A 24,687-nucleotide genomic window follows, 5' to 3' on the forward strand; every position below is an offset into this window, starting at 1 on the left:
GCGTGTAATTACTTACTATTCGACGTATCGTTGTATTCAGGAAAATCTGTCCAGAAATTCCACCGGGGAATTCTAGATTGTGTAGCCGGAGCAGAAATCTACTCACGACTCGATACTAACGAACCCAGAGAACCAGCGCGGAGGGAGACGAGGTCCTCATTAAAACTCGACTCTCAGTGGGCCCTACTCTACGCACAGCTATCAAGGATATAGCCGACTATGTTATTAGCCTGAGCTCCTGAGATGCACCCCGCGATTAGAATGTCAATGCGTGCAAGGTCGGTTGATATTTCGCTCATATATTGGATACTTGTATGACTTGGAGCAGCAATCGCCCCAACGCGACCTCTGTCACTCTCGGGTCAACTAGAAATACTCGCTTTAATCTGCGGGGATCGGTCGCTAGGCTAATTCAAATTCGTAATCACTCGCAAAGCATACCATTGGTTTATACAGTAATACAGTAAGTTTAGGCCAGAGCAAAAACCTGCGCATCGAGTTTGCTAAATTAAATCTCAGAATTAACCCAGAATCAAAATTCAAGGACCTAAACATCGGAACTGCACTGCCAAATAATCTAAAATCTATAATGCAGCTGAATATTTTCATTATATCTCTAAAATCTTATCTAATTAATAATTAATGAGCCCATACTAGCACGTTATAACCTCTGTTGAATTCTGTTCGTTCTTTGTTACTACAATAGATCTAATAACTTTTGATTATATTTATTGTGCTACTTGTTTTAGTGTGACGAGTGTACGAATCCGGCCTGGGAGAGGGCGTGAGAAGGCGTGTACGTTGTCTAGTGGAAGGACTTCGTTTAAGCCGTTAACTTAGCTTTTCCCAAACCATTCCCATAATTTATTGCTACATTGTTTTTTTTATTATTACTTAAATGCCGGTATCAATCTATTATGTGAATAAATATCTAGACCGCGTCATACCGTTAAATCGCTAGATGGCGTGAGGGTCGACAGGAACAGGAATTGACGAGTCTGTGGCCCGCTAGTATCTCGTTTCATCGATAGAGGGAGTTATTTTAAGTCGACGAAAACAAAAATTTTCAACTTCAATTTATTGTCATTGATCTGTTTTCGTATAAGAACCATTTATAGTAATGTATATGACGTAAATGAATGAATATTATATTTTCAATACCAAACAGACAGTGCGTTAAACATATTTCCTAGTCGCATGTGGCCTACCGCTAAAGAGGAAGTTAATAGCAGCGCCGGGGTTTCCCTAGCAGCTATCAAGGTGCCCGCAGTGTTACTCGTGAATTCATTCACAATCTAAGCGTTATCTGCGCATGATAGAAAAACTATCGCTAAAAATACACCATTAATCACTGCAATGATTAGATAACCATACTTAATGTGTGACGGGCCAACCTAAATCCGGTGCTATTAATCTTACAAAATTCCCGAAATACTTAAAAACCCGCAGCTTATAGAGTCACTTAGGTTCTAGAAACAATCTAACAACTTGATACCAGTTACCAGTCTAAGTACATTTTAGTTCTATAACCGATCTAACAACGTAAGACCAGTCTTAACTCATGATGGTTCTATGGACCACAACTTAAGACCAGTCTAAACTCACTTTGGTCCTAAAACCAATCTAACAACTTCAGAATCTAACAGTTAAAAGTAGTCAAAAATCTGCCCGGGCTCGATTCAAGAAGACCAGCACCTTAATCGATTGTATGTTGAAACTGGTTCTAATAAAACCATCCATTGCAGCTTTTTAAAAACATAGAACTTGTCTCAAACGTTGTAAAATTGTCTATAGAACTGAAATGGCATTAGACTGGTTTTAAAACCAAAGCTAGGACTATGTGAAACTGGCCTTTTGACTTTCAAATCGCATAGAATTGATGGCGTGGTCTAATATAGAGATATGTGTTGAGTTACGTAGTCGTATCTGGTAACAGTGGTTATAATGTGCATTGCTCTCGCGGCCTCGAGCGCCGGGAATTTCCATAATTTTTCGTCCAATCGTCGCTCTAAACTTCAAATGGCAAATGTTATAGAGTCGATTTGCGGACGATCTGTGCGTGGCATATAAAATAAACACAGCAGGAATGTCACGTAGTAAAGAGGTGAGTGAAATGTTATATGCTAAATCCAGCTTTAACCTGACTCTCAGGATGCATTGGGAGGGATGGATTTAGGGGTTGGTCTCGGGGGTCCAGACCCCTGCCTTCACATTGAGGTGGCCCTTCAAAGATGTTTAAAACCTGTAAATCTGATCGACACTCATCCTCTAGGAAATGGAAAACTTTTGGATTTATTTCTTCGATAGAAATCTAAGAATGAGGATCCCGCTAATAGTTAGTCTATGGCTAATAGTTTATCTGAATAATGCCTTAGTCTTTTATTCTGGACCTCAGTCTTACTATTTTCCAAGATCCTGGTTGGGGTTTGTTGATAGAGCTGTGGACCTATTATTTTCCATAAAGCTTTCCGTCAAATTAGTCAGGACTAAGCTTGTTAAAACTTGTTACCATTGCTTCGAATTTGACGTTGATTTTTTGAAAACATTCTGAGCCTGTTCGCGTCCTCCTGATTAAAACACTGCCTTCAGGAAACAACCTTGCGGGGACGTCGAAATTAATTTTCTACCCGACATAACGGGATCCGATTTCTATTCGAGGTATCCTGGTATCCTGGGACCTGTGAGGGGTGAGGGGTAGTCAATTACACCTCACACAACAAAACCCCCTGCCCAAGTTAAACAATTAATTCACACCAAAGAAGAAAACACCAACTGCGAATCCAGCTAAATTTTACATTGATTGTGGCAACTTGTCGCCTTTTCTTTAACGCTATATGAGATCTAGGGCCAATTTATTACCGGGACGCCAGGGGCTGGTTTTATAGACTGGTATTATCTTAAACCCGGGGATTAGCTCAATTGAATATGAATTGAATTAAAGGTAATACCAGTCTATAAAACCGGACCCAGAACGCGCACATCAAGCGGTATTAGTCAGAAGTTCCCCGTCCATAAACGGTGACAGCTACATACACGAGTATATATTGTAATATATTTACGACGAGTCACTCAGCGGCCATGGCCTCGAAATCGATGACCTGTCCTCGAACTGGGGCGGAATGTGATGCGGGAAAATCCATGTTTATCATTAAACAAATCGCGTTATTGATAACAGCATCCCACGTGTGATCAAACGGATATTTACACATATTCAGAATGCCGAGGAGGGGATTATACGTGTGCACATACCCCATTCATAAACGCGGCCTCCCAACGCTGGCGTTCAAACCACCGCAGAGAAAAGTTGATTAGAGATTTCAGTCGCGGAGTGTCAGAGAATTTTAGGCACGCTGGCCGAGAAACTACTGGCGACATCTCGCCTTTTTGGTTTAGTGGATAGGGGGCGTGTTTGACTGACAATCGAGTGGTAGTAGGTTCGAACCCCAATTAACCGGTACCAATCGGTCCGGACGCATGTCTGGTCTAACAACAGTTTATAACAGTAATCAGCCACGTGTGCCTTTAAATTCAGACTGGTTTTAGATTATATGAAATCCCTGCGCGTTAAGAACGACAAGAGTCTGAAATGTTTCCTTTCATACTCTTTATTCAACGGTTCGACTATTAGGACTCATCGTCGTTAGGGTAAATTCGAAACGTAGAATAAACTAATTTAGCTCAAGGAATACAGTATTCCTGAAGATGACTATTAGAATGTTGGTTTCATCAATGGTTATAATGAGGGCATCATCAATAAACCTATTCTTGAAGATGGATTTGTTGAATAATCAACTAAATAGGTCAAGGACGTATTCCTGGAGATAGAATAGTGGATAGTCAAATAAGTATTATCTCAAGCAAGGAAACATTTCGGACTATTGTCAGTGTGCTGGGATTTTTTCACGTAATTCATAGCAAAGCTGTTCTATTCACTCACGCAATAATGTAAGCGATTTAGAAAAAAAACAGCTTTTCCCCAACAAAACCCCGGAAGTATGCGTGATTTGTGACCGCGGTCGCGAGCGGAAGTAAATTCGATTCCAATTACGCAAAAAACCCAACGCCGGCAGCGAATCGGGAATTTACTGGGAATATTATCGAAAGTATTTATAGACATCATCTCAAAGCACCGACGAATGTTAGAAATAGAGAATTTTTATATCGATCGCTTGACGTGGGGCGACTAGAAATACCGGTTTATATCGGTGTGGTTGTGCAGTTATGCGAGTTGTGGCACAATGCATAGTTAACAATATGAGACCCTGGAAGTTTGTAAATCCCCAAAACCCGGTTCCACGATTCATGAGAGTTAAAGTTCATTTTCGATATTCAAGCCCTTTATCAGTCAAACCTTACCCGAGGAACTTAGTGTCTTAATAATAGTTCCCTAATTCTTTCAAAACAATTCCTTTATCAATCGAAAAAAAAACGCTCGATCACAATTTAAAAAAGAACCGGTTTCTTTGTCTTAAAATGAATGGAATTTATCGATTCAGAAAGGAATTCGCTCGTTGTTCGCGCAAAACTGATTGAAAAACCAGGAAATAAAACGTTTCATGAAAACCCGCTCTTTAGAAATTTTCAAATCGAGAAGCACCGATAAAATTAATACACAAAGTGGTTTGTTTTATGGTTTACTGATAAAGAATTTTCCGCCGCTATCAAAGAAATACTGAATAAAATTCCTTTAGAAAAGAAAATATTTCAGCAACAAAAAAACAACGTTTCAAAATGTCGTTCACTGCATTTTTGCAATATTTATGTTTATTGTTACATGCGAATGGAATCGATTGCATTTGCATATAGATATCTAAACAGGTAAGTCAACATTACGTCTCCCTCTCCCTCTCCCCTCCTCACCCTCTCCCTCTCCCTCTCCCTCTCCCTCTCCCTCTCCTCCTCTCCCTCCCTCTCCCTCTCCCTCTCCCTCTCCCTCTCCCTCTCCCTCTCCCTCTCCCTCTCCCTCTCCCTCTCCCTCTCCCTCCCTCTCCCTCTCCCTCTCCCTCTCCCTCTCCCTCTCCCCTCTCCCTCTCCCTCTCCCTCTCCCTCTCCCTCTCCCTCTCCCTCTCCCTCTCCCTCTCCCAAAGTAAATACAGTATTCCTAAACTTGAGCTGTTGTATTTCTAGATCTACGTTTGGCAGTGTTATTCATGATACATGGCTGGTTTTGAGAGGTATCGAGACGAGAAGTGGTTGTGATTATTGTGAGTGGGCGACGGTTGATTCAATGAAGGAGGATCTTCATGGTCGCGTCATCTGTATCACTATTATTAGTTGTAGCACTAGTAGTAATGTCATATGAACTCATTAAAGCCCTACAGAGTTTCAACACCAAGTAAGTTTAATCGGAGAAGTGTTGGGACTAAATGGTGTCATCCAAATAAGTTCATGTTCGATCAAGTTTGAGTTCCCGAATTCATACATAACCACAGGGACAAACAAAGAAAATTAACCTGAAAATCTATTGACGCCTTGAAAAATAACATCAATATATCATTGATATATAATCTACATTTAGATTATCTATTGTCGACAATATCAATATACGGTTAATTCAATAATATAAATATCAAGGATCAATAAAGTTATTTTGGATTTGAATATATCGATTATTGAATTGAATTGACCGGCAACCAGTCTAGCCCCGATATAATGATGACGAAATGCAAATGATTTATGAGATACGTTAAATAAGGAAACGATCGCCAAAATTCACAATTGTAATTGTGTTATTTTCTAACGCTGATATCGATGACGTAGTGCACATTGACTCACAGTGAACCAGATATCGATGTATATGAACATTGTCATATGGTTTTTGATGTGTCACAAATGCGATTTTTCCACTCGGTGATTGGTTTAGTTTGATTATGTTTTCACCATTAACCTAATTCATACAATCTCAAAAAGCAGTAACGGAAATACATTTCATTCCTTACAATGGCTTTCATAGATATTAGATTAATTATCGATATGATAAGATTCAGGACGCATGTTGTTTCGAAATAAAATGAGCTTAATTTGTTCGGATTGTAATCACGAGCTTCGTGACGATGTGATACGATATTTTCGGGCGTGGTCACATGATGCGTGACGGACCTCATAATCTGAATTTCCACTAGATGGCGAACTAGTCGAACCTGGCTGCTCAAACACTCGTTTCAAATACTCGTAAGGCTTGGATAATTTTTATCAGGAAGTGAACACGTAGCAAAATAAAACTACTATTAACTAAATTCCTTCTACAAAATGATAATCCCGAAGGTTAACGACGGCTGTTGTACTCAGTGCTGCCCCTCAGGGCAATCACCCAATCAGGCTCAGCCCCTAGGGCTTGGGGTTGTCCTTCTTATATATGTCTATTTATCTATGCAAATATATCCAAAGAAATTATGTTTATAATCTTGTACATATCGTAAGTAAATAAATCAATCACAATGTTGCTAACTGCTTTCTAATCTCTTCCAGAGAATTAGAACGATTATTAGAGACGGGATTAAATCTAAACAGTCGGGATAATCGCGGGATTACTCCGCTCTATTGGGCTTCCGGTTACGGTAACGATAAAACCGTCAGTTATCTGATTCGACGCGGCGCTGACGTCAATTACGTCACTTCCTGGAACAGTTTTCCGCTACACGCGGCCGCCGACGCCGGTCACATGACTATCGTTAAAATTCTTCTTGAGCGGTAAGTGTCGTTTACCCTTTTCGCAGCCTGGAGCCACCCCTTCAGACAATCTGCGACCTGGAGCCTCCCCTTCAGAAAATCAGTGACCTGGAGCCACCCCATCAGACAATCAGTGGCCTGAAGCCACCCCTTCAGACAATTGGTTGTCTGGAGCCACCCCATCAGACAATCAGGGGCCTGGAACCACCCTTTAAGCAAGCCCTTCAGTGAATCTGCGCCCTACATGATTTCTTTTTTTTTCAGTGGTGCAGATGTGAATTGTCGTGACGTGAACGAAGACACGCCCCTTCATTTAGCCAGTATGAAAGACTTGAAGCCAGTCGTACAGTATCTATTAGACAGCGGAGCCGACCGCACGATCTGCAATAAAAAGGGTCGCACCGCTTTGGACGAGGCGATCATACATCGCAGTCGCGAGTGCGTATTGCTGTTAATGAACGCGCTTCCCAATCGAACGATAGATGGCGAACTAGTCGAAAAGAACGGAGATCGCCGCAAACCGTTGGAAATGACGATTATTTGTAACAACTGTAAGAACGAGATCGCACTGCGAAACGTTTCCATGAGTTCTCGTGATTTGATCGACAGGCGATCCATTTCCGGTGGATTTATCGCTAGAGGGCGCTACATCGGTTCAGCTGACGAGCTGAGTGAACCCAAAACGTCGACCATAGGTGGCGCCAGTGAGGGGAACGTGGTCACTACGTCGTCGTTTCCTTCGACGAATCCCGGCCGACTGGTAACCGGTGACCAGTCAAATATCCAAGATTCCGGTGACCGGTCTCATTTTCTAACCGGCCACCGGTCTATATTCACCGGAAGTGCAGTAGGCGGGGACCCGTCTAAAAGGTCGCACGCCACCGATAAGAAATGTGTATGCGACCGAGAAACGTCGTCGGCGATTACGACGACCTTGAAATCTCGGAGTCTGCAAACCTTTACCGAATTGAAAACTAATTTGGATAGCAAGACGGATTTGATATCGCTGGTTGACGCCTTGCAGCTGGAGGTAGTGAAGGAACGTGAACGCAACGAACTACTCGAAATCAACAGTTCTCACGATCAGATACTGTTGACTAGTTTAAAATCGGATCTGAGCCTAGAGCGAGCCAGATCCCGATATCTTTCCAATAAACTGGCTAAATATCTGTCGTCGGGCACGTCATCGAACACGTGATGTATCGTGTTAGTATACGCCGCTAGATGGCGTGTGAAATATCTATCAACTTCATAAAAAGTTAACGCTCGCTGTAAAGTTCGTTTAGGGACTTCATCGAAATCCTTCCTTGTTTATAAACATCGGTCTGTTTAAAAGATATCCTGTAATCCCGATCGAGGGCGCCACCACCATCAACAATGATAGATGATAAATCTCCCTGGTGTCTTGGACCCATTTCTGAGAGAACATGTCAGGGCACATTTGAATATCCCTGAATGTCAGGATCTTGTATTTGAGTCGTCTCAACGCAATCAGGTTCGAGTCCCCGTAATCGATGATATATAAATCAACAGACGATGTGAAAACTGAACGAAATAAACCCAGACTAATTGATTAGAAATATTCTAATAGTATCTTTAATGAGAAAAAATTCGATTTTTTCGATGAAAAATAGCGTTCGTTTTTGGTTCTGATGACAGTTTAGTCTTCACTTCATAACTCTGTACTGATGCTCACATCTACAATAATTGCGTTCGTTATTTAGAAATAATCAAAAATAAACCTTGATAAATATAATTCCATCATCATAAACTTTTATTAAATTAACTCATAAAAGATCATTTTTCATTTTGATTTTATTGCTGGGAAAAATAGTTGTTTCATGGCATACCGATAGGGGGCAATAGTTTAGTAATCAGATCTTGAAGTTTAGTCAGTGTTTTAGCGATACGGTCGTTGTTGCGCGCCAACCACTCCAAATTAGATATGCGCTTGATCCTGTCGATGAAGGCTTCCAGACTCTTGCGCACGGTCTCCGCGTAGTTGGCAGACTGGAACGAGTGACCTCCTTTACGAGAATGATGATGGCGATGATGAGGTCGACGATGGTGATGACGATGAAAGAAAAAACCGTGATGGTGGCGAAATCGCATACCCTGTAGGTGGCGCTTTAGGTCAGTGGTGACATCTTTATCGTCTGTTGAAGTCGAGGCGGAAGTGATTTGAAGAATCATTAGGCAGATTGCGCTGATGAGAAAAATCAATTTTGGGTTCGAATCCTGAAATAGATGAATAATTTTCATGTGACCTCTTCTTCGTTTAGATAGGGTGACATAACATTGAAACCTCTAGGCCCAGTTCCACAGTCATGTCCTGAGTCAAAAAGTGTGTCAAATCTTAAGACTGGTCTTAAGTTGTTATATCGACTATAGAACTAAGATGGTCTCATTTATTCGAAGCCACGACTATAGAACCGGATCGTAGCCCAAATTTCAGATGCATCGCTTCTACTGTATCCACAGATTAGGAATGAATTCCACCGTTCAAGACCCAGTTTCTGGATACAGTTCAAAAACTCACCGCACAACACTTAGAAACGAAAGTAAGATTTAGAAAAAGAAATATCACGTATAGATTTCTTACCATGTTTTGTACTCGAGTATGTTGGATCGGAGGTCTCTGATTGCGTCCGCCGCGATCCGAAAACTGAATCTACACGTGCCAAATCTTACCGATTTATAAAGCAATAATCCTCCCAGAGATTATTAATCCTCCACTAATGTGTTGAATATTCAGTTAATGAGTTAATTTAAATTCATTTCGTAATAGATTTTATTGGTTGCGAAATTAGCCAGCTGTATCGATCGTTAAGGAGATATTTCAAGTCGTTAATGGGACGAAGCCAGATCAACATGAGAACTGTGAATTAATTTAGAAAGAAACTACTGCGGAGAATGTCTGTAAATGTCCTGTTGAGTAATCCGTCCACAACCCACGTCTGCCCCTTCGAGCGGTGAAGTAAACCTCCCTTTTCTCGGATATTATCAACTCGGAACAAAATAAAACCATTTTTGAACTCCTAACGTATTTTCCTACTCAAACTCGGACTGCGCTTACCTCGCACCACCGGCCTCAATTCGTTCGAGTTGGCGAGGCTCAAGATCGTCGGGTACCCTAGGATCGTAGGATGTCTGGGGGTACACTAGGGAGTCTGGGTACCCTAGGATCGTAGGATGTCTGGGGTACACTAGGGAGTCTGGGTACCCTAGAATCGTAGGATGTCTGGGGGTACACTAGGGAGTCTGGGTACCCTAGAATCGTAGGATGTCTGGGGGTACACTAGGGAGTCTGGGTACCCTAGAATCTTAGGATGTCTGGGGGTACACGAGGGAGTCTGGGTACCCTAGAATCGTAGGATGTCTGGGTACATTAGGATAGTTCAGCGTTCTAAGGCACTGTGGATACAACCAATTCTAGGACGTGATGAATATCATCCCTTTTCCATCCATTCCCTGTCATAACAAAAATAATGAACTCATCTCAAAAATCATCTCATTTTTTAACAATGATTACGATATTTAATTTTTACTAAACCATTATTAAAAACCATTGAATTTGCAATAGTCCGTATATGATAAAGGTGCCAGCGCCACCTATTATCAAAGTTGTTATAAATCCATATTTCAAATACTGCAGGAAATTCAAACGATAGTCGAGCGTGGATTGAGCTTTTTGAGCCACGATCAAATTCGAAACGCTTCCAAACTGCGTCAGATTGCCACCGACCGACGCCCACCATCCTAGATACAGTACTAGGGCTAACTGATTCTGGCAAGGTGCCATCTGTTCCAAGACGATCAATGTCAGAGGTATGTTGTTGAAGACGTTCGTGCCGAGCAGAACGAAAACGCTGAAGATGAGGATTTCGCGCGCCGAAACGACGGTCGTGGCAACCAGTCCAAGACGGTTCCAGAACCAGCGAGGTAGATGGGTGGAATTGAATCCACGCATCCACACGAATATTCCCATAAACAATAGCAGGATTCCCCAGTCGATTTTCTCGATGATAGCAGACGAATTGCGCCGATTTATGAGAGCATCGGCGACTATAATCACAATAGCGCCACACATTGGCACCAGCCCTGAAAATAAGAGAGCAGGATGATAGATATGAATAAAAATTCAAACATGTTTTCCGGGACCACTGTCCCTTCCTATTGAGATTGCTGATATTTTTGTCAAGACAGACATCATTAAAAACCGCGAACGGCGGGTGTTGTGAGTGACAACACCTGTCTGGTCACCGGTCCACCACACCCGACTGGCCACAGTCACCACACTGACCAGACAAACAAACAAACTATATCAAACACTACTGGTCTATGGTCTAGTGGTTAGCATGCTCGACTGGCATGCTAGGGTTTGCAGGTTCGAGTCATGCTAGGGTTGGGGTTATGGAGAAGCTAGGGTTAGGGTTACGGAACGGTATTTTAGGAAGACCTGTGGTCTGGGGTTGTCCTTACTTCAACAAATTTATAGCTGAACTTTGTTTTGTACATTTGCTTTTTTTGTTTTCTTCCAAGTGCCCTTTCATGGCGGATGTTGGAAAATTGGAAGGTCAGGTTTCAGAACAAACGACAAAGGATTTTTTTAGATAAAGCAGGGCGTCTTAGGCTATCAGTGGAATCCCAAGCCTCGGTGTTAGACATTTCTGTATAAATACATCCAAAGATGTGCATTACGAGAGGATGTGTCAAATTTGTATGTTTTAACGATCTTGACGACGAAAAGGGCAACCTCAATGTGAAGGCAGGGACCCGGATCCCCGAGACCACCCCCTAAATCCACCCCTGCATTTCTAAAATCTAAGAACCCCCTTTCAAAATCCTGGCCACGGATCTGCGACCCTCGGAAGCGAAACGGTTTAAGTAGTGTATCTTATACATACCAACATCGAACTTGAAAACGGTTGATGAAATGAGGAGAAGACAAACGATGAGTAACACAACTAAACATAGAACCACGTGGAATAAAACTGATTCCGACGGACGCAAAGCGTCATCGACGGTGTTCAAATCTGTCCGGTCATGATGCGGAGCAATAGGAACATCTGGACAATGATTCTCTTCGTCTGTTAATAGTTCATCATTGTGCGGAACATTAGGAACACTACGGTTTGTTTCGGCAACAATCGGAACAGGATTTTCCCTCTCCGTGGCGATAATGGTAGCATCTTTATTGTCCTCTACACTAGCTGCGGAATATTCATTAGATTTATCGGGATTCGAACCTGGTCGATTCCGATCTTTATTGCTATCGCTACTGTCAAACAAATTCAGTTTAACGCTTTCCAGTTCGTCCGCGCCATCGACATTCACTTTAGTAAGCCCACGTTGCTTTCTCGATCTGTGGCAGACTCGTGCGCGGTAATGAACTATTAAAAATCCTACGTTAAGAAAAGCCCCCACGACTGCCGGGGGTCCCATATATACTATACTTCTTTGTAGATTCAGAACACTCTTCTCATAAAGCGGCGAATCGGTTTTCGATGCTATCAAAGCCATCAGCGGGTTACCAAATATCGTCACGACGCTACCTATGAAAATAATAATGATAATTTGTATCTATTCCCTAATACAGCGCAACATCTAATATCTATTTGAAATTGGCTTGGGAGGATGTTAGGCGCCATAACTCATTAATTTTCGTAGTAGATGCCTGAATAGCAGTCAAAATGACCATAACGTTGATTGCAATCTATAGCACTGTTATATCGAAGGATTGTGAAAGGTTTATTTTACTCAGGTCGCCATAACCCAATCAGATCTGGTAGTAGTTACCTGGTATAGTTACCAAAAGGGACCAGTTAAGAATGGGCAGCTAAATCAAAGCATTAATTTTTAATCCATTCTATACTATTTTGAAGGACTGCCTAAAAAACCTCCTTTTCTCAAATTGAATTGGAGATAGGAATCTCCAAAGGACCTATCAAAGTACATTGGGGGTTTATTTTATTGAGTTTTGAGACCCAATGTCAGCAATCACGTTAATATAGACATTAGGCAGAATATTCCGCATACTTTGGGCGTGGTAACTCGTGACAACTGTACCTATATTTGAGGATGTAGACACGGCCAGTAACAGGGTCAACAGTTCAGCTGAATGTCGCCTCTGTCGTCTCCAGACGTCCAGAATTAACGGCGTCAGAATCACGCAGGCGGCGTCGTTCGTGAAAAACATACTGAACACAAAACTGATGGCGCTCACTTTAAAGATATATATCTCGATGCTGATTTTAGAGTTCAGGATTTTGTTCAATATTTTATCAACTAGTCGTTCCCGGTGGAAATACTGAGCTATAAGCATCATCCCTAACAGCAGGAATATCGTTCGTAAGTTGTCTTTGTGTCCCAGGATGACGTAGACGTCGTCTTGAGCGAGCACCGGTAAGGCAACGGTAAGGACGGCTCCGAGTAAAACGGCACCCGTGCTTCCTAACGGGAAACGCGTCCAGTAGAACAACACCAGCGGTAATATCAATACGAAAGTTACAGATCCGGATATTAAAACATCGAGTTCGGCTAATTCAGAGCTTCCGCCGGTGGTGGCGCTACTGAGGTTTGATTTATTAGGCGTCCCATTATTGGTCCATACTCGGCAAACGCCAATCTCGGAGTCACCCACATTCGGCACCATATTCTATATATCACCCGTTAACCTTGTATGCGCTACTGAAAGAGTATTACACAATGCTGAGAATGATAGAAAATATTCAGTCATGTATATATAACATATTTTGTATACATTGTATCAGTTTTCATAAAATAAAACCTCTTTATAAAAAAAAAACTTAAGGCGCAATGCACCCCAATCTATGGATGTTAGGCACTACCACGTACATGCAAAGGCCAAATGCGTTCTAATATATCTCAGCCAGTACACAAAGAGGAGAAAAGTGATGTTCAGTTAACCCCTGATATACCGCTATAGGATGCTTATAGGTGAAGGGTGATATAGGAGGGTTCACTGTGCTGCATAGTTACCTTTAGATACCACGTGGAGTGAGTTGTCACATTCCTTACAAAGCAGCACCAGTAACACCAGTAGTACCACAAACACGCTTAGGGTTTTTGTGCAATCGATATTGTGACAATGCAATAAAAATAAAACAGTTAGAAACGCATGTTACACAGATCTATGTGACCTTATGTCGTTTAATGTTGTTTTATATGTCATCATGTCTTTAGATAACATTCATACCTTACTGTGTGTGTACAGGAAGGGACGGGTAAATTCGAGGTGTAAAACAGATGGCTAATCGAGAGCCAAATGATAAACCCACGTGGAACTGATGCACAGAAAATCGTGACTCGACGTGCGCAGAAGAGAGATGATAATCTCTGACCTATAAACGAAGTTTGACGTCTACACAAATAAGTAAAAATGGTAGCATTTATTTATTTACATATAGAATTGTATAATTCGAGAAAAATTTGATACCTTACATACACGTTTTTACATCACTTTTATCGCGTGGCCCCGTTAAATTTAAAAACAAAAACAATAACAAAATCCTGTAAAACAATTTCTTAATTATCACAATAACACATTTAGATATACGATATTCGTTTAATAACTATCTCAGTTCCACAGGTTGCGTGGATATTGGAATAAAATCTGATTTGAAATCAATTCATTTGCAACGACTAGTTAACTCTGAGTCAAATCTTAACTCACAAACTGTACGAAGAAACCGGGTAAAGGGTCGTTAATAGATACAATGGTTAATTGGAAGTCATTAATTTCATGTTAAATCAATCGTCAACGACTATAGAACTTGGGCCTTACTTTAAACCCACGCATTTATAACTAGGAGGAATAAATGTTCAGTAATTTACTTGACAAAAATATAAAACCCTATATATATATATATACTATTTACATATCGCACGGCGCATGCGCTGAACTAATGATATGCACAAAATGGCGACGAATTTGTAGAATTTTTTTAAAGTATTTTATTTAAATGCAACATTAAATATCTTTCAACAACATTGAACAAATTATGAATGGCGTGTATTCGGCCAGTGATAGATTCAGTGTGGACTAGCGAATTATTTGTTAACGCGATTTCTACACAGATTCCTTGTTTGTTTTATAAATGTCTAGTTTCGGCCGTTTCTAGTTTAGGATCGACGAGCATCGAGGTCTCATTCGTGGTGAACGGGTCGCAATGATCGTTATCGGGACTCGAACCCAATCGAGTCATCATATGTCCGTTGTTCAAGGTCACCGCGTCTTTCTTCTCGAGCGACACCGACAAACTCATCGAATTAGAATGCGACTGGCGCCCCCTGGAGACGTACGACGTCAACGTCGTACCACCGAACCCGATTGTTTTCCCGCCGTGTCGTAGATTGTATCGTTCCCATGTTTTGCGAATTTCGTGCCGGACCTGAAGTGATCAACAAGAGAAGGATCAAATCCGTGAATTCCGGGCAACCGGAACTGATAGATAGACCACAAGATGGCGCCACTGATAGTCAGTCATTTTCATAATAAGCATTTCAATAAACTATGAGTACGCATTACACAGACTTTCAGTTAGTTTAGTTCATATTGCTGATTGACAATATTCGCTTGAAAAGACTTAAGGCCTTTATATTATGAGTGCTGCCACATCAGGTTCGACAAACGATGGCGCAACTTGTAGTCAATCATTTTAATAAAGATTTAGCTCATATCAATAAATTCCATCGAAACATTAACTTTCATGCAAGTTTCGATCGAAAGTAGAATGGCATAAGAAAGTTCTGGAATCGGTAGAGACCAATCGAAACCAGTCTCTGAGTTAGTTGTTTAGTTCATGTGATTGATATTGACGAGTACTCTCGATTGCCACAGTAGGCTCTCGACACACACGTACCTCGCCGTTCATAAAACAGAACAAAATCGTGATGAAAAATCCCTGAAACGAGAAAAAAAACTAATTAACACGACCGCGTCTTTTCTTACATCTTAGTTTATGTATTTAACGCTACATTTGAAATGAAGATTGAAAAATGGTCGAGAACAATCTTTGAAATCACGACATTATCTATTGGGTTTATACGTCATTTAGTTTCTTTAAAGTTCAGGGTCCAGTGGCAGAGGCGGGGGAGGTCTTTATTTCGCAAAATCCTAAACCTGTCATTAAGAAATCCAGAACATCAATTCAAACAACTATTATCATTCTTTTTACGTTTCTTATGACAACTATGTAACATTTAACTTTCATTTTCATAACTCTGAAGATGGCTGGAAGGGTTCTGCCCAAAATCGAGAAAAAAAGGCAATAACAGTCTTTTTAAATTGATATTGTGGGATTTTCTAAATGATATTCATCAGGACTGGGGACAGTCTGAACTGTTTACAGTTTTAAACCTACTTGAAACGAATTGAAGAACATCTCGTAGTAAAGCTTCACGATCAAAGCCACTTCGCTGATACCCTTGTCCGGTAACCACAGAAACAAGATATAATGGACGCCAAACAATGGAATCAGGACCAACGTCGATTTGACAAGTTTCCTGTAAGATATTAACACCAGAATTGTGATTAAATCAGAATTATTCTAAATATAAGACAACGGATATTAAATCGGAATTTGTACGTCATCTACCGACGGAGTTTATTATCACCCCCTTTACGGGAATCAACTAGTTCAAGCCACGTCACAACAGTTAAGTATAAAGCAAGATGTTAAAAAGTTAAGAACCAAATTGCCAAATTATTGTATAGCAGCCGAAAAAATACCGAAGCAGATGATGAAAATATATGTGCTACTTATTTGTTAGGGGGTGGGTGGCGGTATCTTTGGGATGAGTTTGTCCCTGTTTCCGTAGTGTAAGGTGGCTTAGTGAAAATCTGAAAATTGGCTAATAAGGACTGAATGAGGGAATCTTTGGGATGAAGTTGGGATCTCAATTTTGCTCCCCTAACTTAAGGTTGTGTATTGACAAAACAATCTTGTCTCTACAGCGGAATGCTTTTAGAAACCACTCGTATGGCTTTGTACAGCGGATTACTGTCCTGCTATAACATTGAACTAAAGCGTCCAGGAGTACAAGCAGCAGCACTTACCGCCAGACCGTGTCGGAGTTCTCCGTACAAGAGGTGGACACACGTACGTCATCTCTAGAGCACTGCAGCTCGAACAACCCTTATCACCGTTGACTGTGTGATGATATATTTACTAATTTACACAAGACCTGCTTGTGTTCCATATTCTAGGCGACCCATAATAACATATCACTGATGGCCAGGTGCCCTACAGTTAGGGTTGGCTGGTTAACTAGGGAGTGCAGGGACCAGCCTGATTGGTGCATAGGTTGGTACTGTTATGTTAAGTTGGTTAAAGTTAACCATCAGGTTGAATACTGTGGTCATCACGATATTCTAATTGCCACTAATGTCAATTATCCAGTGGTTAAATTAAACCAACTTTGAGCTCTTTGTTTATGAAGGACGATGCTTTATCTTTTAGCTTGGTTAATATATACTGCCGTCTAATGAGCTAGCTGTCTAATGAATGAACTATGCTGCCCATCACCGTGCATGCTCACCTATACCTGTACTTTTTAGCCTCTTGCGCGTTCGGTGCTACCAGTTTCGTGAACAGTACTCGAACTAGACTGACGAACAGTATAAAATTAACCTGAAAAACATCACAACAAGAATATGTAATAAGAGTTCGAAATGTTTCCTTCCACAAATTGTTTATTCAACGTTTCGACAATAGCCTAATAGTCATCTTCAGGAATACTGTATTCCTTGAGCTAGTGTAGTTTATTCAACGTTTCGACAATAGCCTAATAGTCATCTTCAGGAATACTGTATTCCTTGAGCTAGTGTAGTTTATTCAACGTTTCGACTATATCCTAATAGTCATCTTCAGGAATACTGTATCCCTTGAGCTAGTGTAGTTTATTCAACGTTTCGACAATAGCCTAATAGTCATCTTCAGGAATACTGTATTCCTTGAGCTAGTGTAGTTTATTCAACGTTTCGACTATATCCTGATAGTCATCTTCAGGAATACTGTATTCCTTGAGCTAGTGTAGTTTATTCAACGTTTCGACTATATCCTGATAGTCATCTTCAGGAATACTGTATTCCTTGAGCTAGTGCAGTTTATTCAACGTTTCGACTATATCCTAATAGTCATCTTCAGGAATACTGTATTCCTTCAGCTAGTGTAGTTTATTCAACGTTTCGACTATATCCTAAAGAGTACTAGTGTTATAAAAAAAAAGTCTACAATCGAGAATAAAGAATGATCTAAAGATGATACAACGATTATCGTCCCAAAAAGGACTCGTTTTGGACAATGTGTTAAGAGCTCAAATCGGTTCCAAAAAAATTATGTCTATATCATTACTTACTACAATAGTTAGAACGATGGGCGCTTTCAGAATCCAGAAATAATCTTTCACCGTATTGATGTTCCAGCAACTATAATTGGAAAGAGAAATTCAGTTAGAAATAGTAAGGGTAGGTCAACTTTCCAGTGGCCAAACAAATGATGACTAGTGGCCAAACAAATGATGACTAGATGGCGCAACCAAATGATGACTAGATGGCGCAACCACAAAGCAAGCAGCGACCCGAACCACGATGCAGGGCAACGGCCAAACTATAATGACAACGGCCCAACTATAGTGCAGGACAGCAGCGGCCCAACCATAGTGCAGGACAAGAACCACATGGTATTCATATCATATAAATATAATCAGCTGCCAATTAAGCGTCTGTAAGTTGATTGATTAATTATGCACTTAACACGCCACGTGTTTAATACATCTGCTTCTTATACGCCATCTGTCGGGAATTATAAATCCCGCGAGATAAATCGAGATTACCGTCACACGCCATCCGAGCTCGACACTTAAAGGTTTTAATCTGTAAACGTCTGATTTACATACATCAAAGTGTTGTAATTAATCTTTCTCTATCCCCAGCAGACTCTGCTTATCAGTAACAGCTACATATGATCTATCAATAACGTTAATTACGCCTTATTTTAATGAAAGCCTTGAAATTGAAATGGGAAATATCGAATGCTACTGTGGCAATCGAGGATTCCACTTAATACGTCGAGAATTCCTCGATATTTTTCGTTAGTTAGATTCTCTAAATGTTATCGGATATAGTGTTTAATCAACGAGGATTCCACTTTTAGCGGGTGATGATCCACCAGGTGTCGCTAGTAGTTACTCAGTCATCCACGTGGAATTTCTTCTACATCATAGTTGAACTTTTGTCTCAGATCGACCAAGTGCCCATTATACGCCCATCTGGTGGGCTCGCTCGAGTTGCGGTTTTCTATTGGTTGAGAGCTGCTGACGGGAAACTTTCATATAAATACTTACTATGTGTTATCGAGGATAAGTCGTACGATAAGCCAGGGTATGATTGAGAGCATAGGCGCACCTGAAATCAAAAATTCAGAATTTACGGTTTAGATTATACTCACTAGGTGGCGTAGTCCCAACAACCCGGTGTCTTCTATATCGTTGAATTCATTCATAACTATTGATACTTGTGTAAATTTCTTATATATGCAATATAATTGTTAGTGTATTTCTCAGTCACGAGAATAAAGCTATAAACTAATCGTATCTTATCACTAACTTACCCCAACCCATTAGAATGAACCATTTCACGCTACTGTTTTCAGTAAATACAGTCACGTATATCAACATATGAAGATAAAGTCCCTCTATCAGAATCCACGTGTAGTTAGCGCTAAAACTGTAGTGAAACGCCGTAAAAAACAGTTTACATTCCCAGTGCTGAAAAATATCATAAAAATATCGGATAATCTTATATCAAAATATATCAAAAAATCTCATTCCCAGTGCTGCAAAATATCATAAAAATATCGGATAATCTCATATCATAATATATCAAAAAATCTCATTCCTAGTGCTGCAAAATATCATATAAATATCGGATAATCTTATATCAAAATATATCAAAAAATCTCATTCCCAGTGCTGCAAAATATCATAAAAATATCGTATAATCTCATATCATGATATATCAGAAAATCTCATTCCCAGTGCTGCTAAATATCATAAAAATATCGGATAATCTCATATAATATATCAAAAAATATCATTCCCAGTGCTGCTAAATATGATAAAATATCGGATAATCTCATATCATGATATATCAAAAAATCTCATTCCCAGTGCTGCAAAATATCATGAAATATCGGATAATCTCATATCATAATATATCAAAAAATCTCATTCCCAGTGCTGCAAAATATCATGAAATATCGGATAATCTCATATCATAATATATCAAAAAATCTCATTCCCAGTGCTGCAAAATATCATAAAAATATCGGATAATCTCATATCATAATATATCAAAAAATCTCATTACCAGTGCTGCAAAATATCAGTATGATATCTTAAATAGAGCCAAGATAGAATCTATGGAATTATTTGACTTTTATTTAGATTTCGATGCGTTTCGATGCAATTTCCAGGCTCTTGAGCGACGTAAAAGAGAAATTTGAAAGAAAAATTGCCCAGGCAAATGATGGGAAATCCTCGTGCACCTGCCGTGGTCCGCTCACTGTCTTACCGTCATATTATCATGAAATCTCAGCGAACCGTCCGCCAGTCTGAACACATCACGTTCGAATCCCAATTTATCAACTAAGAGCGAATCTTTCATCAAACACATCGAGGCTCTCAGTATAAACGACATGAACAGGTTTATGTGTATTATATTCCGCGGACAATACAACCTCCTAGATTAGAAAAAAAAACACAAATATAAATATAGCCGCAAGGCAGCCAAATCGGTTTTTCTTCGCTCTGTTGCACGTGGAAATTGGATAAGAAAACTGTATTCAATATAACCGGAAGTCCGATATACCAAGTTTCCGGGACACGTTTTGTGTTAGATAGGTCATTTCAGTTATGATATGAATACCGAAAAAAATAGCCGCAAAGCAGCGATAACGGTTTTTCTGAACACAATTATATCGGAAGGACAAGAAGGGGAAAATATAGTAATTATAGCCGCAAGGCAGCGATATTGGGATTCCTTGGCACATGCGTAGAAATATCGGTTCAATGTCTTTGTTCAAAAGAAAAACTTGAAGAACCGAACTAAACAACGATAACGTATATGACGTTGATGGGAATGAGTATGGTTAATGATTGTGGTCCAACGAGTGCAAATCATTCAATGCATTAAATATGTGTTTGTTCTCTCATGAAATTGGTAAAATGTCTATTGAAGTGGCAAAAATATCTATAACAAACAGCCGATCAGCTGATCAGACAGCTGGATTCCGTTTTGTGTTACCGATAAAATCTATATAAAACCTTAATTGATCCTATGGAATCTGCAGATGTTCTACGTTCTATAGATTTGTTATGTTATTCGAGTAAAAGCTTTGATAAAGAAAGGAAAACAAACAAAAAACGAGTAGATTTTCAGATACTGGGGACAGGATCCGAGGAAAAATGCAGTGAATGCAGTCATCATTTTGTCATCGTGTTGACGACTTTTATTTGAAATACAAATTGAGACTCAACAATAGAGATGACTTCAGTAATGTGACGACTTATTTAAATGATGACTAACAACTCAAGCGAATTGAATAAGAAATACATTTTGGGATTCAGAACTGGACTCGATTCCATTGATGATTGTGTTAATATCTCTCACCTGAATGCTAACATGATAGCTACTGCGACAATCAGAGATATCAATGATATCACATAACCAACACTGTACATAGTTGTAATATATCCTAGGTGGCGCTGAAAGAAAATCGGAGGTATTTCATGAAAATCTTGTGGCTTCAATTTGACTCTGGACCCAGTTCCACAGTTTGATTTGACTCTGAATTCAGTTCCACAGCTGTGTGGGTTTTATTTGAGTCTGGATCCAGTTCCACAGTTGTGTGGGTTTAATTTTAGTCTGGATCCAGTTCCACAGCTGTGTGGGTTTTATTTGACTCTGAATCCGGTTCCACAGTTGTGTGGGTTTCATTTGAGTCTGGATCCAGTTCCACAGTTGTGTGGGTTTAATTTGACTCTGAACCCAGTTCCACAGTTGTGTGGGTTTAATTTGACTCTGAATCCAGTTCCACAGTTGTGTGGGTTTAATTTTAGTCTGGATCCAGTTCCACAGTTGTGTGGGTTTAATTTGACTCTGAACCCAGTTCCACAGTTGTGTGGGTTTAATTTGACTCTGAATCCAGTTCCACAGTTGTGTGGGTTTAATTTGACTCTGAATCCAGTTCCACAGTTGTGTGGGTTTAATTTGACTCTGGATTCAGCTCCAACAGTATAATACACACCTGCATCAATAAAGAAACGTTCGGCGCTGTCGATTGCGCGGGTTCGTACACGTGAAAACACTCTGAATAATTCGTCCAACTCGTATTCAAAATCGGGTCTATATACCAGTGTCCATCAGCCGTACAAACCTTACTAGCATTCCCTAGAACAACAAATCATAACAGATGACACTAACTACACATATCTGTCAAATGTAAATAGGATTCCAGCTTGTTATCCGTCCCCACGGGCTGTTTTTAGATGTGATACTGTCCGTTACGGTAACCGTAGTAAGAATTACGTGTGCGCGCTGTTTATTTTGTGTGGGGATGGTCTGGTTATTTCTAGACGTATCGGGACAAACACAGGCCCGAGGCCACGTCGAAAAAAATACATCGGTGGAAAAAGAAAACGTACGTGAATGTATTTCTACACGATAAAATGTAGTTGGGAGAATTGGGAAAAAATGACTCCAAAAAGGGTATAACTGAAAAAAGCTTAATACCCCGACGAATACGTAATTGAAATGAGAATCGGTTAATCAATGAGTTCATTAGAATGGTTATAACAGCAGCCAGACGCAGGCTAGCAGGAGCCGAAATGTTGGAGTGGCTCAACTTGCACACAAAATTAAGTGCGACCCTTAATTATTTTTTTAAATGAAAAAACTAATATTTGTAGCGACCTTGCTGACTTACCCAATGTATTGAACAACCTGAAGTAGACTGGGCACGGCTGGACGACCGTCTGACCGGGAGGTGTGCTCGGCCAACACGATATTCCATCCCAGACTGCACGACAGAAATTACCTGAAAAAAAATGATCATAACTTAATCGTAACCAGCTGGATTTGCGAGGGACACTACAAGTAAGTGGAATCAAATCAACCAATTAAATAGATAAGAGGACATCATTTCGATACTACAACAAAGGGGTTGTACAAATTGAACCGTGCCGAGTGCAGGTCTTTCTGCTATAGAGATATGGTTCTGCCTTTAGTTTATGATTATAGAGGGGATAGCGCGTACGCAGTCCCCCACTACCAGAAATTATACACCCGAGTCTCCCACATTTGGGGAGATCGTATGGGTCAACCAGTCTTAGTGCAATGACAGGCCTCGCCATAGAGGCACCGCCTTCCAGATCACGGTGGACCTCTGTGCCAGGTAAGTATGATTACGTAACGTCCGCCATTTTATATATATGACTGACCCGGTTGTTATGTGACCGGTGTTTGAATTATATCATCAATATATCAATATCTACATCTATCTAAGTATTTTCCTTAATGTTTTACTCCTGGAAATTGAGACAAAGTTATTTTCACGGAAAATATCAAAACGACATTTTGAATATACAACGATATTTATATGAAAAGAATAAAGAACACTACTTTCACACCGAAGAGGCTCGGGCTATTACTCTTATTTGTCACCAGACGGCGTTGGGCGTCGCTTTAGCGGCCTCAGGGTGGATGATGATGATATATCCAGGAATGAATTAAGTTCGTGACATAAAAGAAAATTTCTATTCGAAATCGATAACTTTTTTAGTTTTGCATATGCATAAATTCTGGTGGCCGCTGAGCGAGGCTGAATGAACGAACTAACTGCGGCCTCAAGATCAAAAGTCCAATGAATTCTGTTGATACATCATCATCGGATTCCTTTTTACTCGAATCCATTCAAATCGATTTATTATTCAAAATCGTAAAAATGGATCTAAAATAGCAATCTATAGAAAACTGCAAATGGATTCAGATTCTAAAGTGGTGGCGTTTTGCAAAATAATTCCGAAATAATACATAAGAAATTATCAGTTATTGCTACAGTCTTTTTTCAATTCTCAGAAATTTGCCTCGATAGAAACTGAATTGAATGAGAGAGAAATGACACGTCACGTGGTATAAACCGCGTAACTACGTTCTCCCCAAAGATTCGCTCCAAATCTGAAATTTGAGACATCTCCGAGGAGAATAGAACCATTCGCAATAATCCGCTGATATGAAGTAAACCGAACGTGGCCGACATAATAGTCGGGCATTAGATTGATGCATGTTGCTGGTATTTGCTGCAGAATTACCGTCAATAGCCACCATGCTCGCAAACACAAACGCACACACAACTCAAAAACCAGAAGTGTCACATGAAAAATTGATACTCAGTTATTTTGGGATCGCAATTCGCGAACCGCTGAGGGGTGATTCGCTAGAAAGCAGATTTCTGTTGTCTGGATTTTGTTTGCTCTCTGTAACAAGAGTAGTGAACGAAAAGAAATACCTCGCGCTCGAATATCGAGTGAAGACAATGATTTGATTGCTTGTGTTTCCGATAAAGAGCCATATGAAACCGTTTTGTGCTGCCAGTTCAACAGCTCCGATGAAGATTTTAATGTTGCTTTTATAGACTCGATATCATAAATTCATGCACAGCAATTTTTGCCGAAGAAACACAAGTTTCTAGAAAAATTATCAAAAACCGATAGTTTGCATGGAACCAGTATAAACTATGTGTAAATGTGATCTGTTTAATGTGTATTAGAAACTGCCAACCACAAACCATCATCAATGTTCAACCCAGGGCCCAGTTCCACAGTTACTGGACCCAGTTCCACAGCTGTGGATCCAGTTCCACAGTTACTGGGCCGAGTTCCACAGTTCAGGACCCAGTTCCACAGTTCTGAACCCAGTTCCACAGTTACTGGGCC

General features: G+C 40.3%; 4 protein-coding genes and 1 non-coding gene across 7 annotated transcripts in view; 1 reads left to right on the top strand and 4 right to left on the bottom strand.

Annotated features, from left to right (window-relative positions):
• The first annotated feature begins 1,560 nt into the window (after positions 1-1,560).
• Positions 1,561-8,426, top strand: LOC141911792 (uncharacterized). Of its 2 annotated transcripts, none has more exons than XM_074802844.1 (4): positions 1,561-2,104; positions 5,128-5,335; positions 6,469-6,690; positions 6,934-8,426. In XM_074802844.1, the coding sequence occupies exons 2-4, from the start codon at positions 5,244-5,246 to the stop codon at positions 7,865-7,867; spliced, it is 1,248 nt and encodes a 415-aa protein (XP_074658945.1). In that variant the 5' UTR covers positions 1,561-2,104; positions 5,128-5,243; the 3' UTR covers positions 7,868-8,426. The 2 variants fall into 2 exon arrangements, with proteins under 2 accessions (XP_074658945.1, XP_074658946.1); XM_074802845.1 differs by lacking the exon at positions 1,561-2,104 and adding an exon at positions 2,987-4,818.
• LOC141911799 (uncharacterized) lies at positions 8,183-9,338 on the bottom strand. The gene is made up of 3 exons (XM_074802852.1): positions 9,272-9,338; positions 8,520-8,907; positions 8,183-8,367 (listed from the first exon to the last, which is right to left on the bottom strand). Exons 1-3 carry the CDS (start codon positions 9,272-9,274, stop codon positions 8,342-8,344), a joined length of 417 nt encoding a protein of 138 aa, XP_074658953.1. The 5' UTR covers positions 9,275-9,338; the 3' UTR covers positions 8,183-8,341.
• Positions 9,339-10,216: 878 nt separating this feature from the next.
• LOC141912182 (uncharacterized) lies at positions 10,217-13,324 on the bottom strand. Its single transcript, XM_074803394.1, has 3 exons — positions 12,709-13,324; positions 11,577-12,224; positions 10,217-10,770 (listed from the first exon to the last, which is right to left on the bottom strand). Exons 1-3 carry the CDS (start codon positions 13,322-13,324, stop codon positions 10,217-10,219), a joined length of 1,818 nt encoding a protein of 605 aa, XP_074659495.1.
• Positions 13,325-14,144: 820 nt separating this feature from the next.
• Positions 14,145-24,687, bottom strand: part of LOC141911789 (secretin receptor-like) — a 33,740-nt gene continuing 23,197 nt past the window's right edge. Inside the window, exons 3-13 of one of the 2 annotated variants that reach the window (XM_074802840.1) lie at positions 22,680-22,790; positions 22,002-22,144; positions 21,365-21,459; positions 20,267-20,435; positions 19,305-19,461; positions 19,039-19,099; positions 18,052-18,121; positions 17,239-17,324; positions 16,056-16,197; positions 15,555-15,596; positions 14,145-15,083 (exon numbers count right to left, since the gene is read on the bottom strand). In XM_074802840.1, coding sequence (XP_074658941.1) covers positions 14,784-15,083; positions 15,555-15,596; positions 16,056-16,197; positions 17,239-17,324; positions 18,052-18,121; positions 19,039-19,099; positions 19,305-19,461; positions 20,267-20,435; positions 21,365-21,459; positions 22,002-22,144; positions 22,680-22,790 — 1,376 coding nt within the window. In that variant the 3' untranslated portion in view covers positions 14,145-14,783. Of the gene's footprint in view, positions 15,084-15,554; positions 15,597-16,055; positions 16,198-17,232; positions 17,325-18,051; positions 18,122-19,038; positions 19,100-19,304; positions 19,462-20,266; positions 20,436-21,364; positions 21,460-22,001; positions 22,145-22,679; positions 22,791-24,687 lie in introns of both variants that reach the window. The other variant, XM_074802838.1, reaches the window with a different exon arrangement.
• On the bottom strand, positions 22,993-23,155 carry LOC141912370 (U1 spliceosomal RNA). The gene has a single exon (XR_012620150.1). It is a non-coding gene; the product is annotated as a U1 spliceosomal RNA (small nuclear RNA).

The sequence above is a fragment of the Tubulanus polymorphus genome, chromosome 10 (genome assembly GCF_964204645.1).
Source record: "Tubulanus polymorphus chromosome 10, tnTubPoly1.2, whole genome shotgun sequence".
NCBI classification, from domain to species: domain Eukaryota; kingdom Metazoa; phylum Nemertea; class Palaeonemertea; order Tubulaniformes; family Tubulanidae; genus Tubulanus; species Tubulanus polymorphus.

Bases quoted from the DNA above. Each gene is read 5' to 3' on its own strand.
- LOC141911792 (XM_074802844.1), top strand. From the start codon at position 5,244: ATGGTCGCGTCATCTGTATCACTATTATTAGTTGTAGCACTAGTAGTA. The intron at 5,336-6,468 runs GTAAGTTTAATC...AATCTCTTCCAG, and splicing joins CTACAGAGTTTCAACACCAA to AGAATTAGAACGATTATTAG. The intron at 6,691-6,933 runs GTAAGTGTCGTT...TTTTTTTTTCAG, and splicing joins GTTAAAATTCTTCTTGAGCG to TGGTGCAGATGTGAATTGTC.
- LOC141911799 (XM_074802852.1), bottom strand. The intron at 8,368-8,519 runs GTATGCCATGAA...CAATTATTGTAG, and splicing joins TAAACTATTGCCCCCTATCG to ATGTGAGCATCAGTACAGAG.
- LOC141912182 (XM_074803394.1), bottom strand. From the start codon at position 13,324: ATGGTGCCGAATGTGGGTGACTCCGAGATTGGCGTTTGCCGAGTATGG. The intron at 12,225-12,708 runs GTATGCGGAATA...TTATTTTCATAG, and splicing joins CACGAGTTACCACGCCCAAA to GTAGCGTCGTGACGATATTT. The intron at 10,771-11,576 runs GTATGTATAAGA...TCTTATTTTCAG, and splicing joins CGTTTTCAAGTTCGATGTTG to GGCTGGTGCCAATGTGTGGC.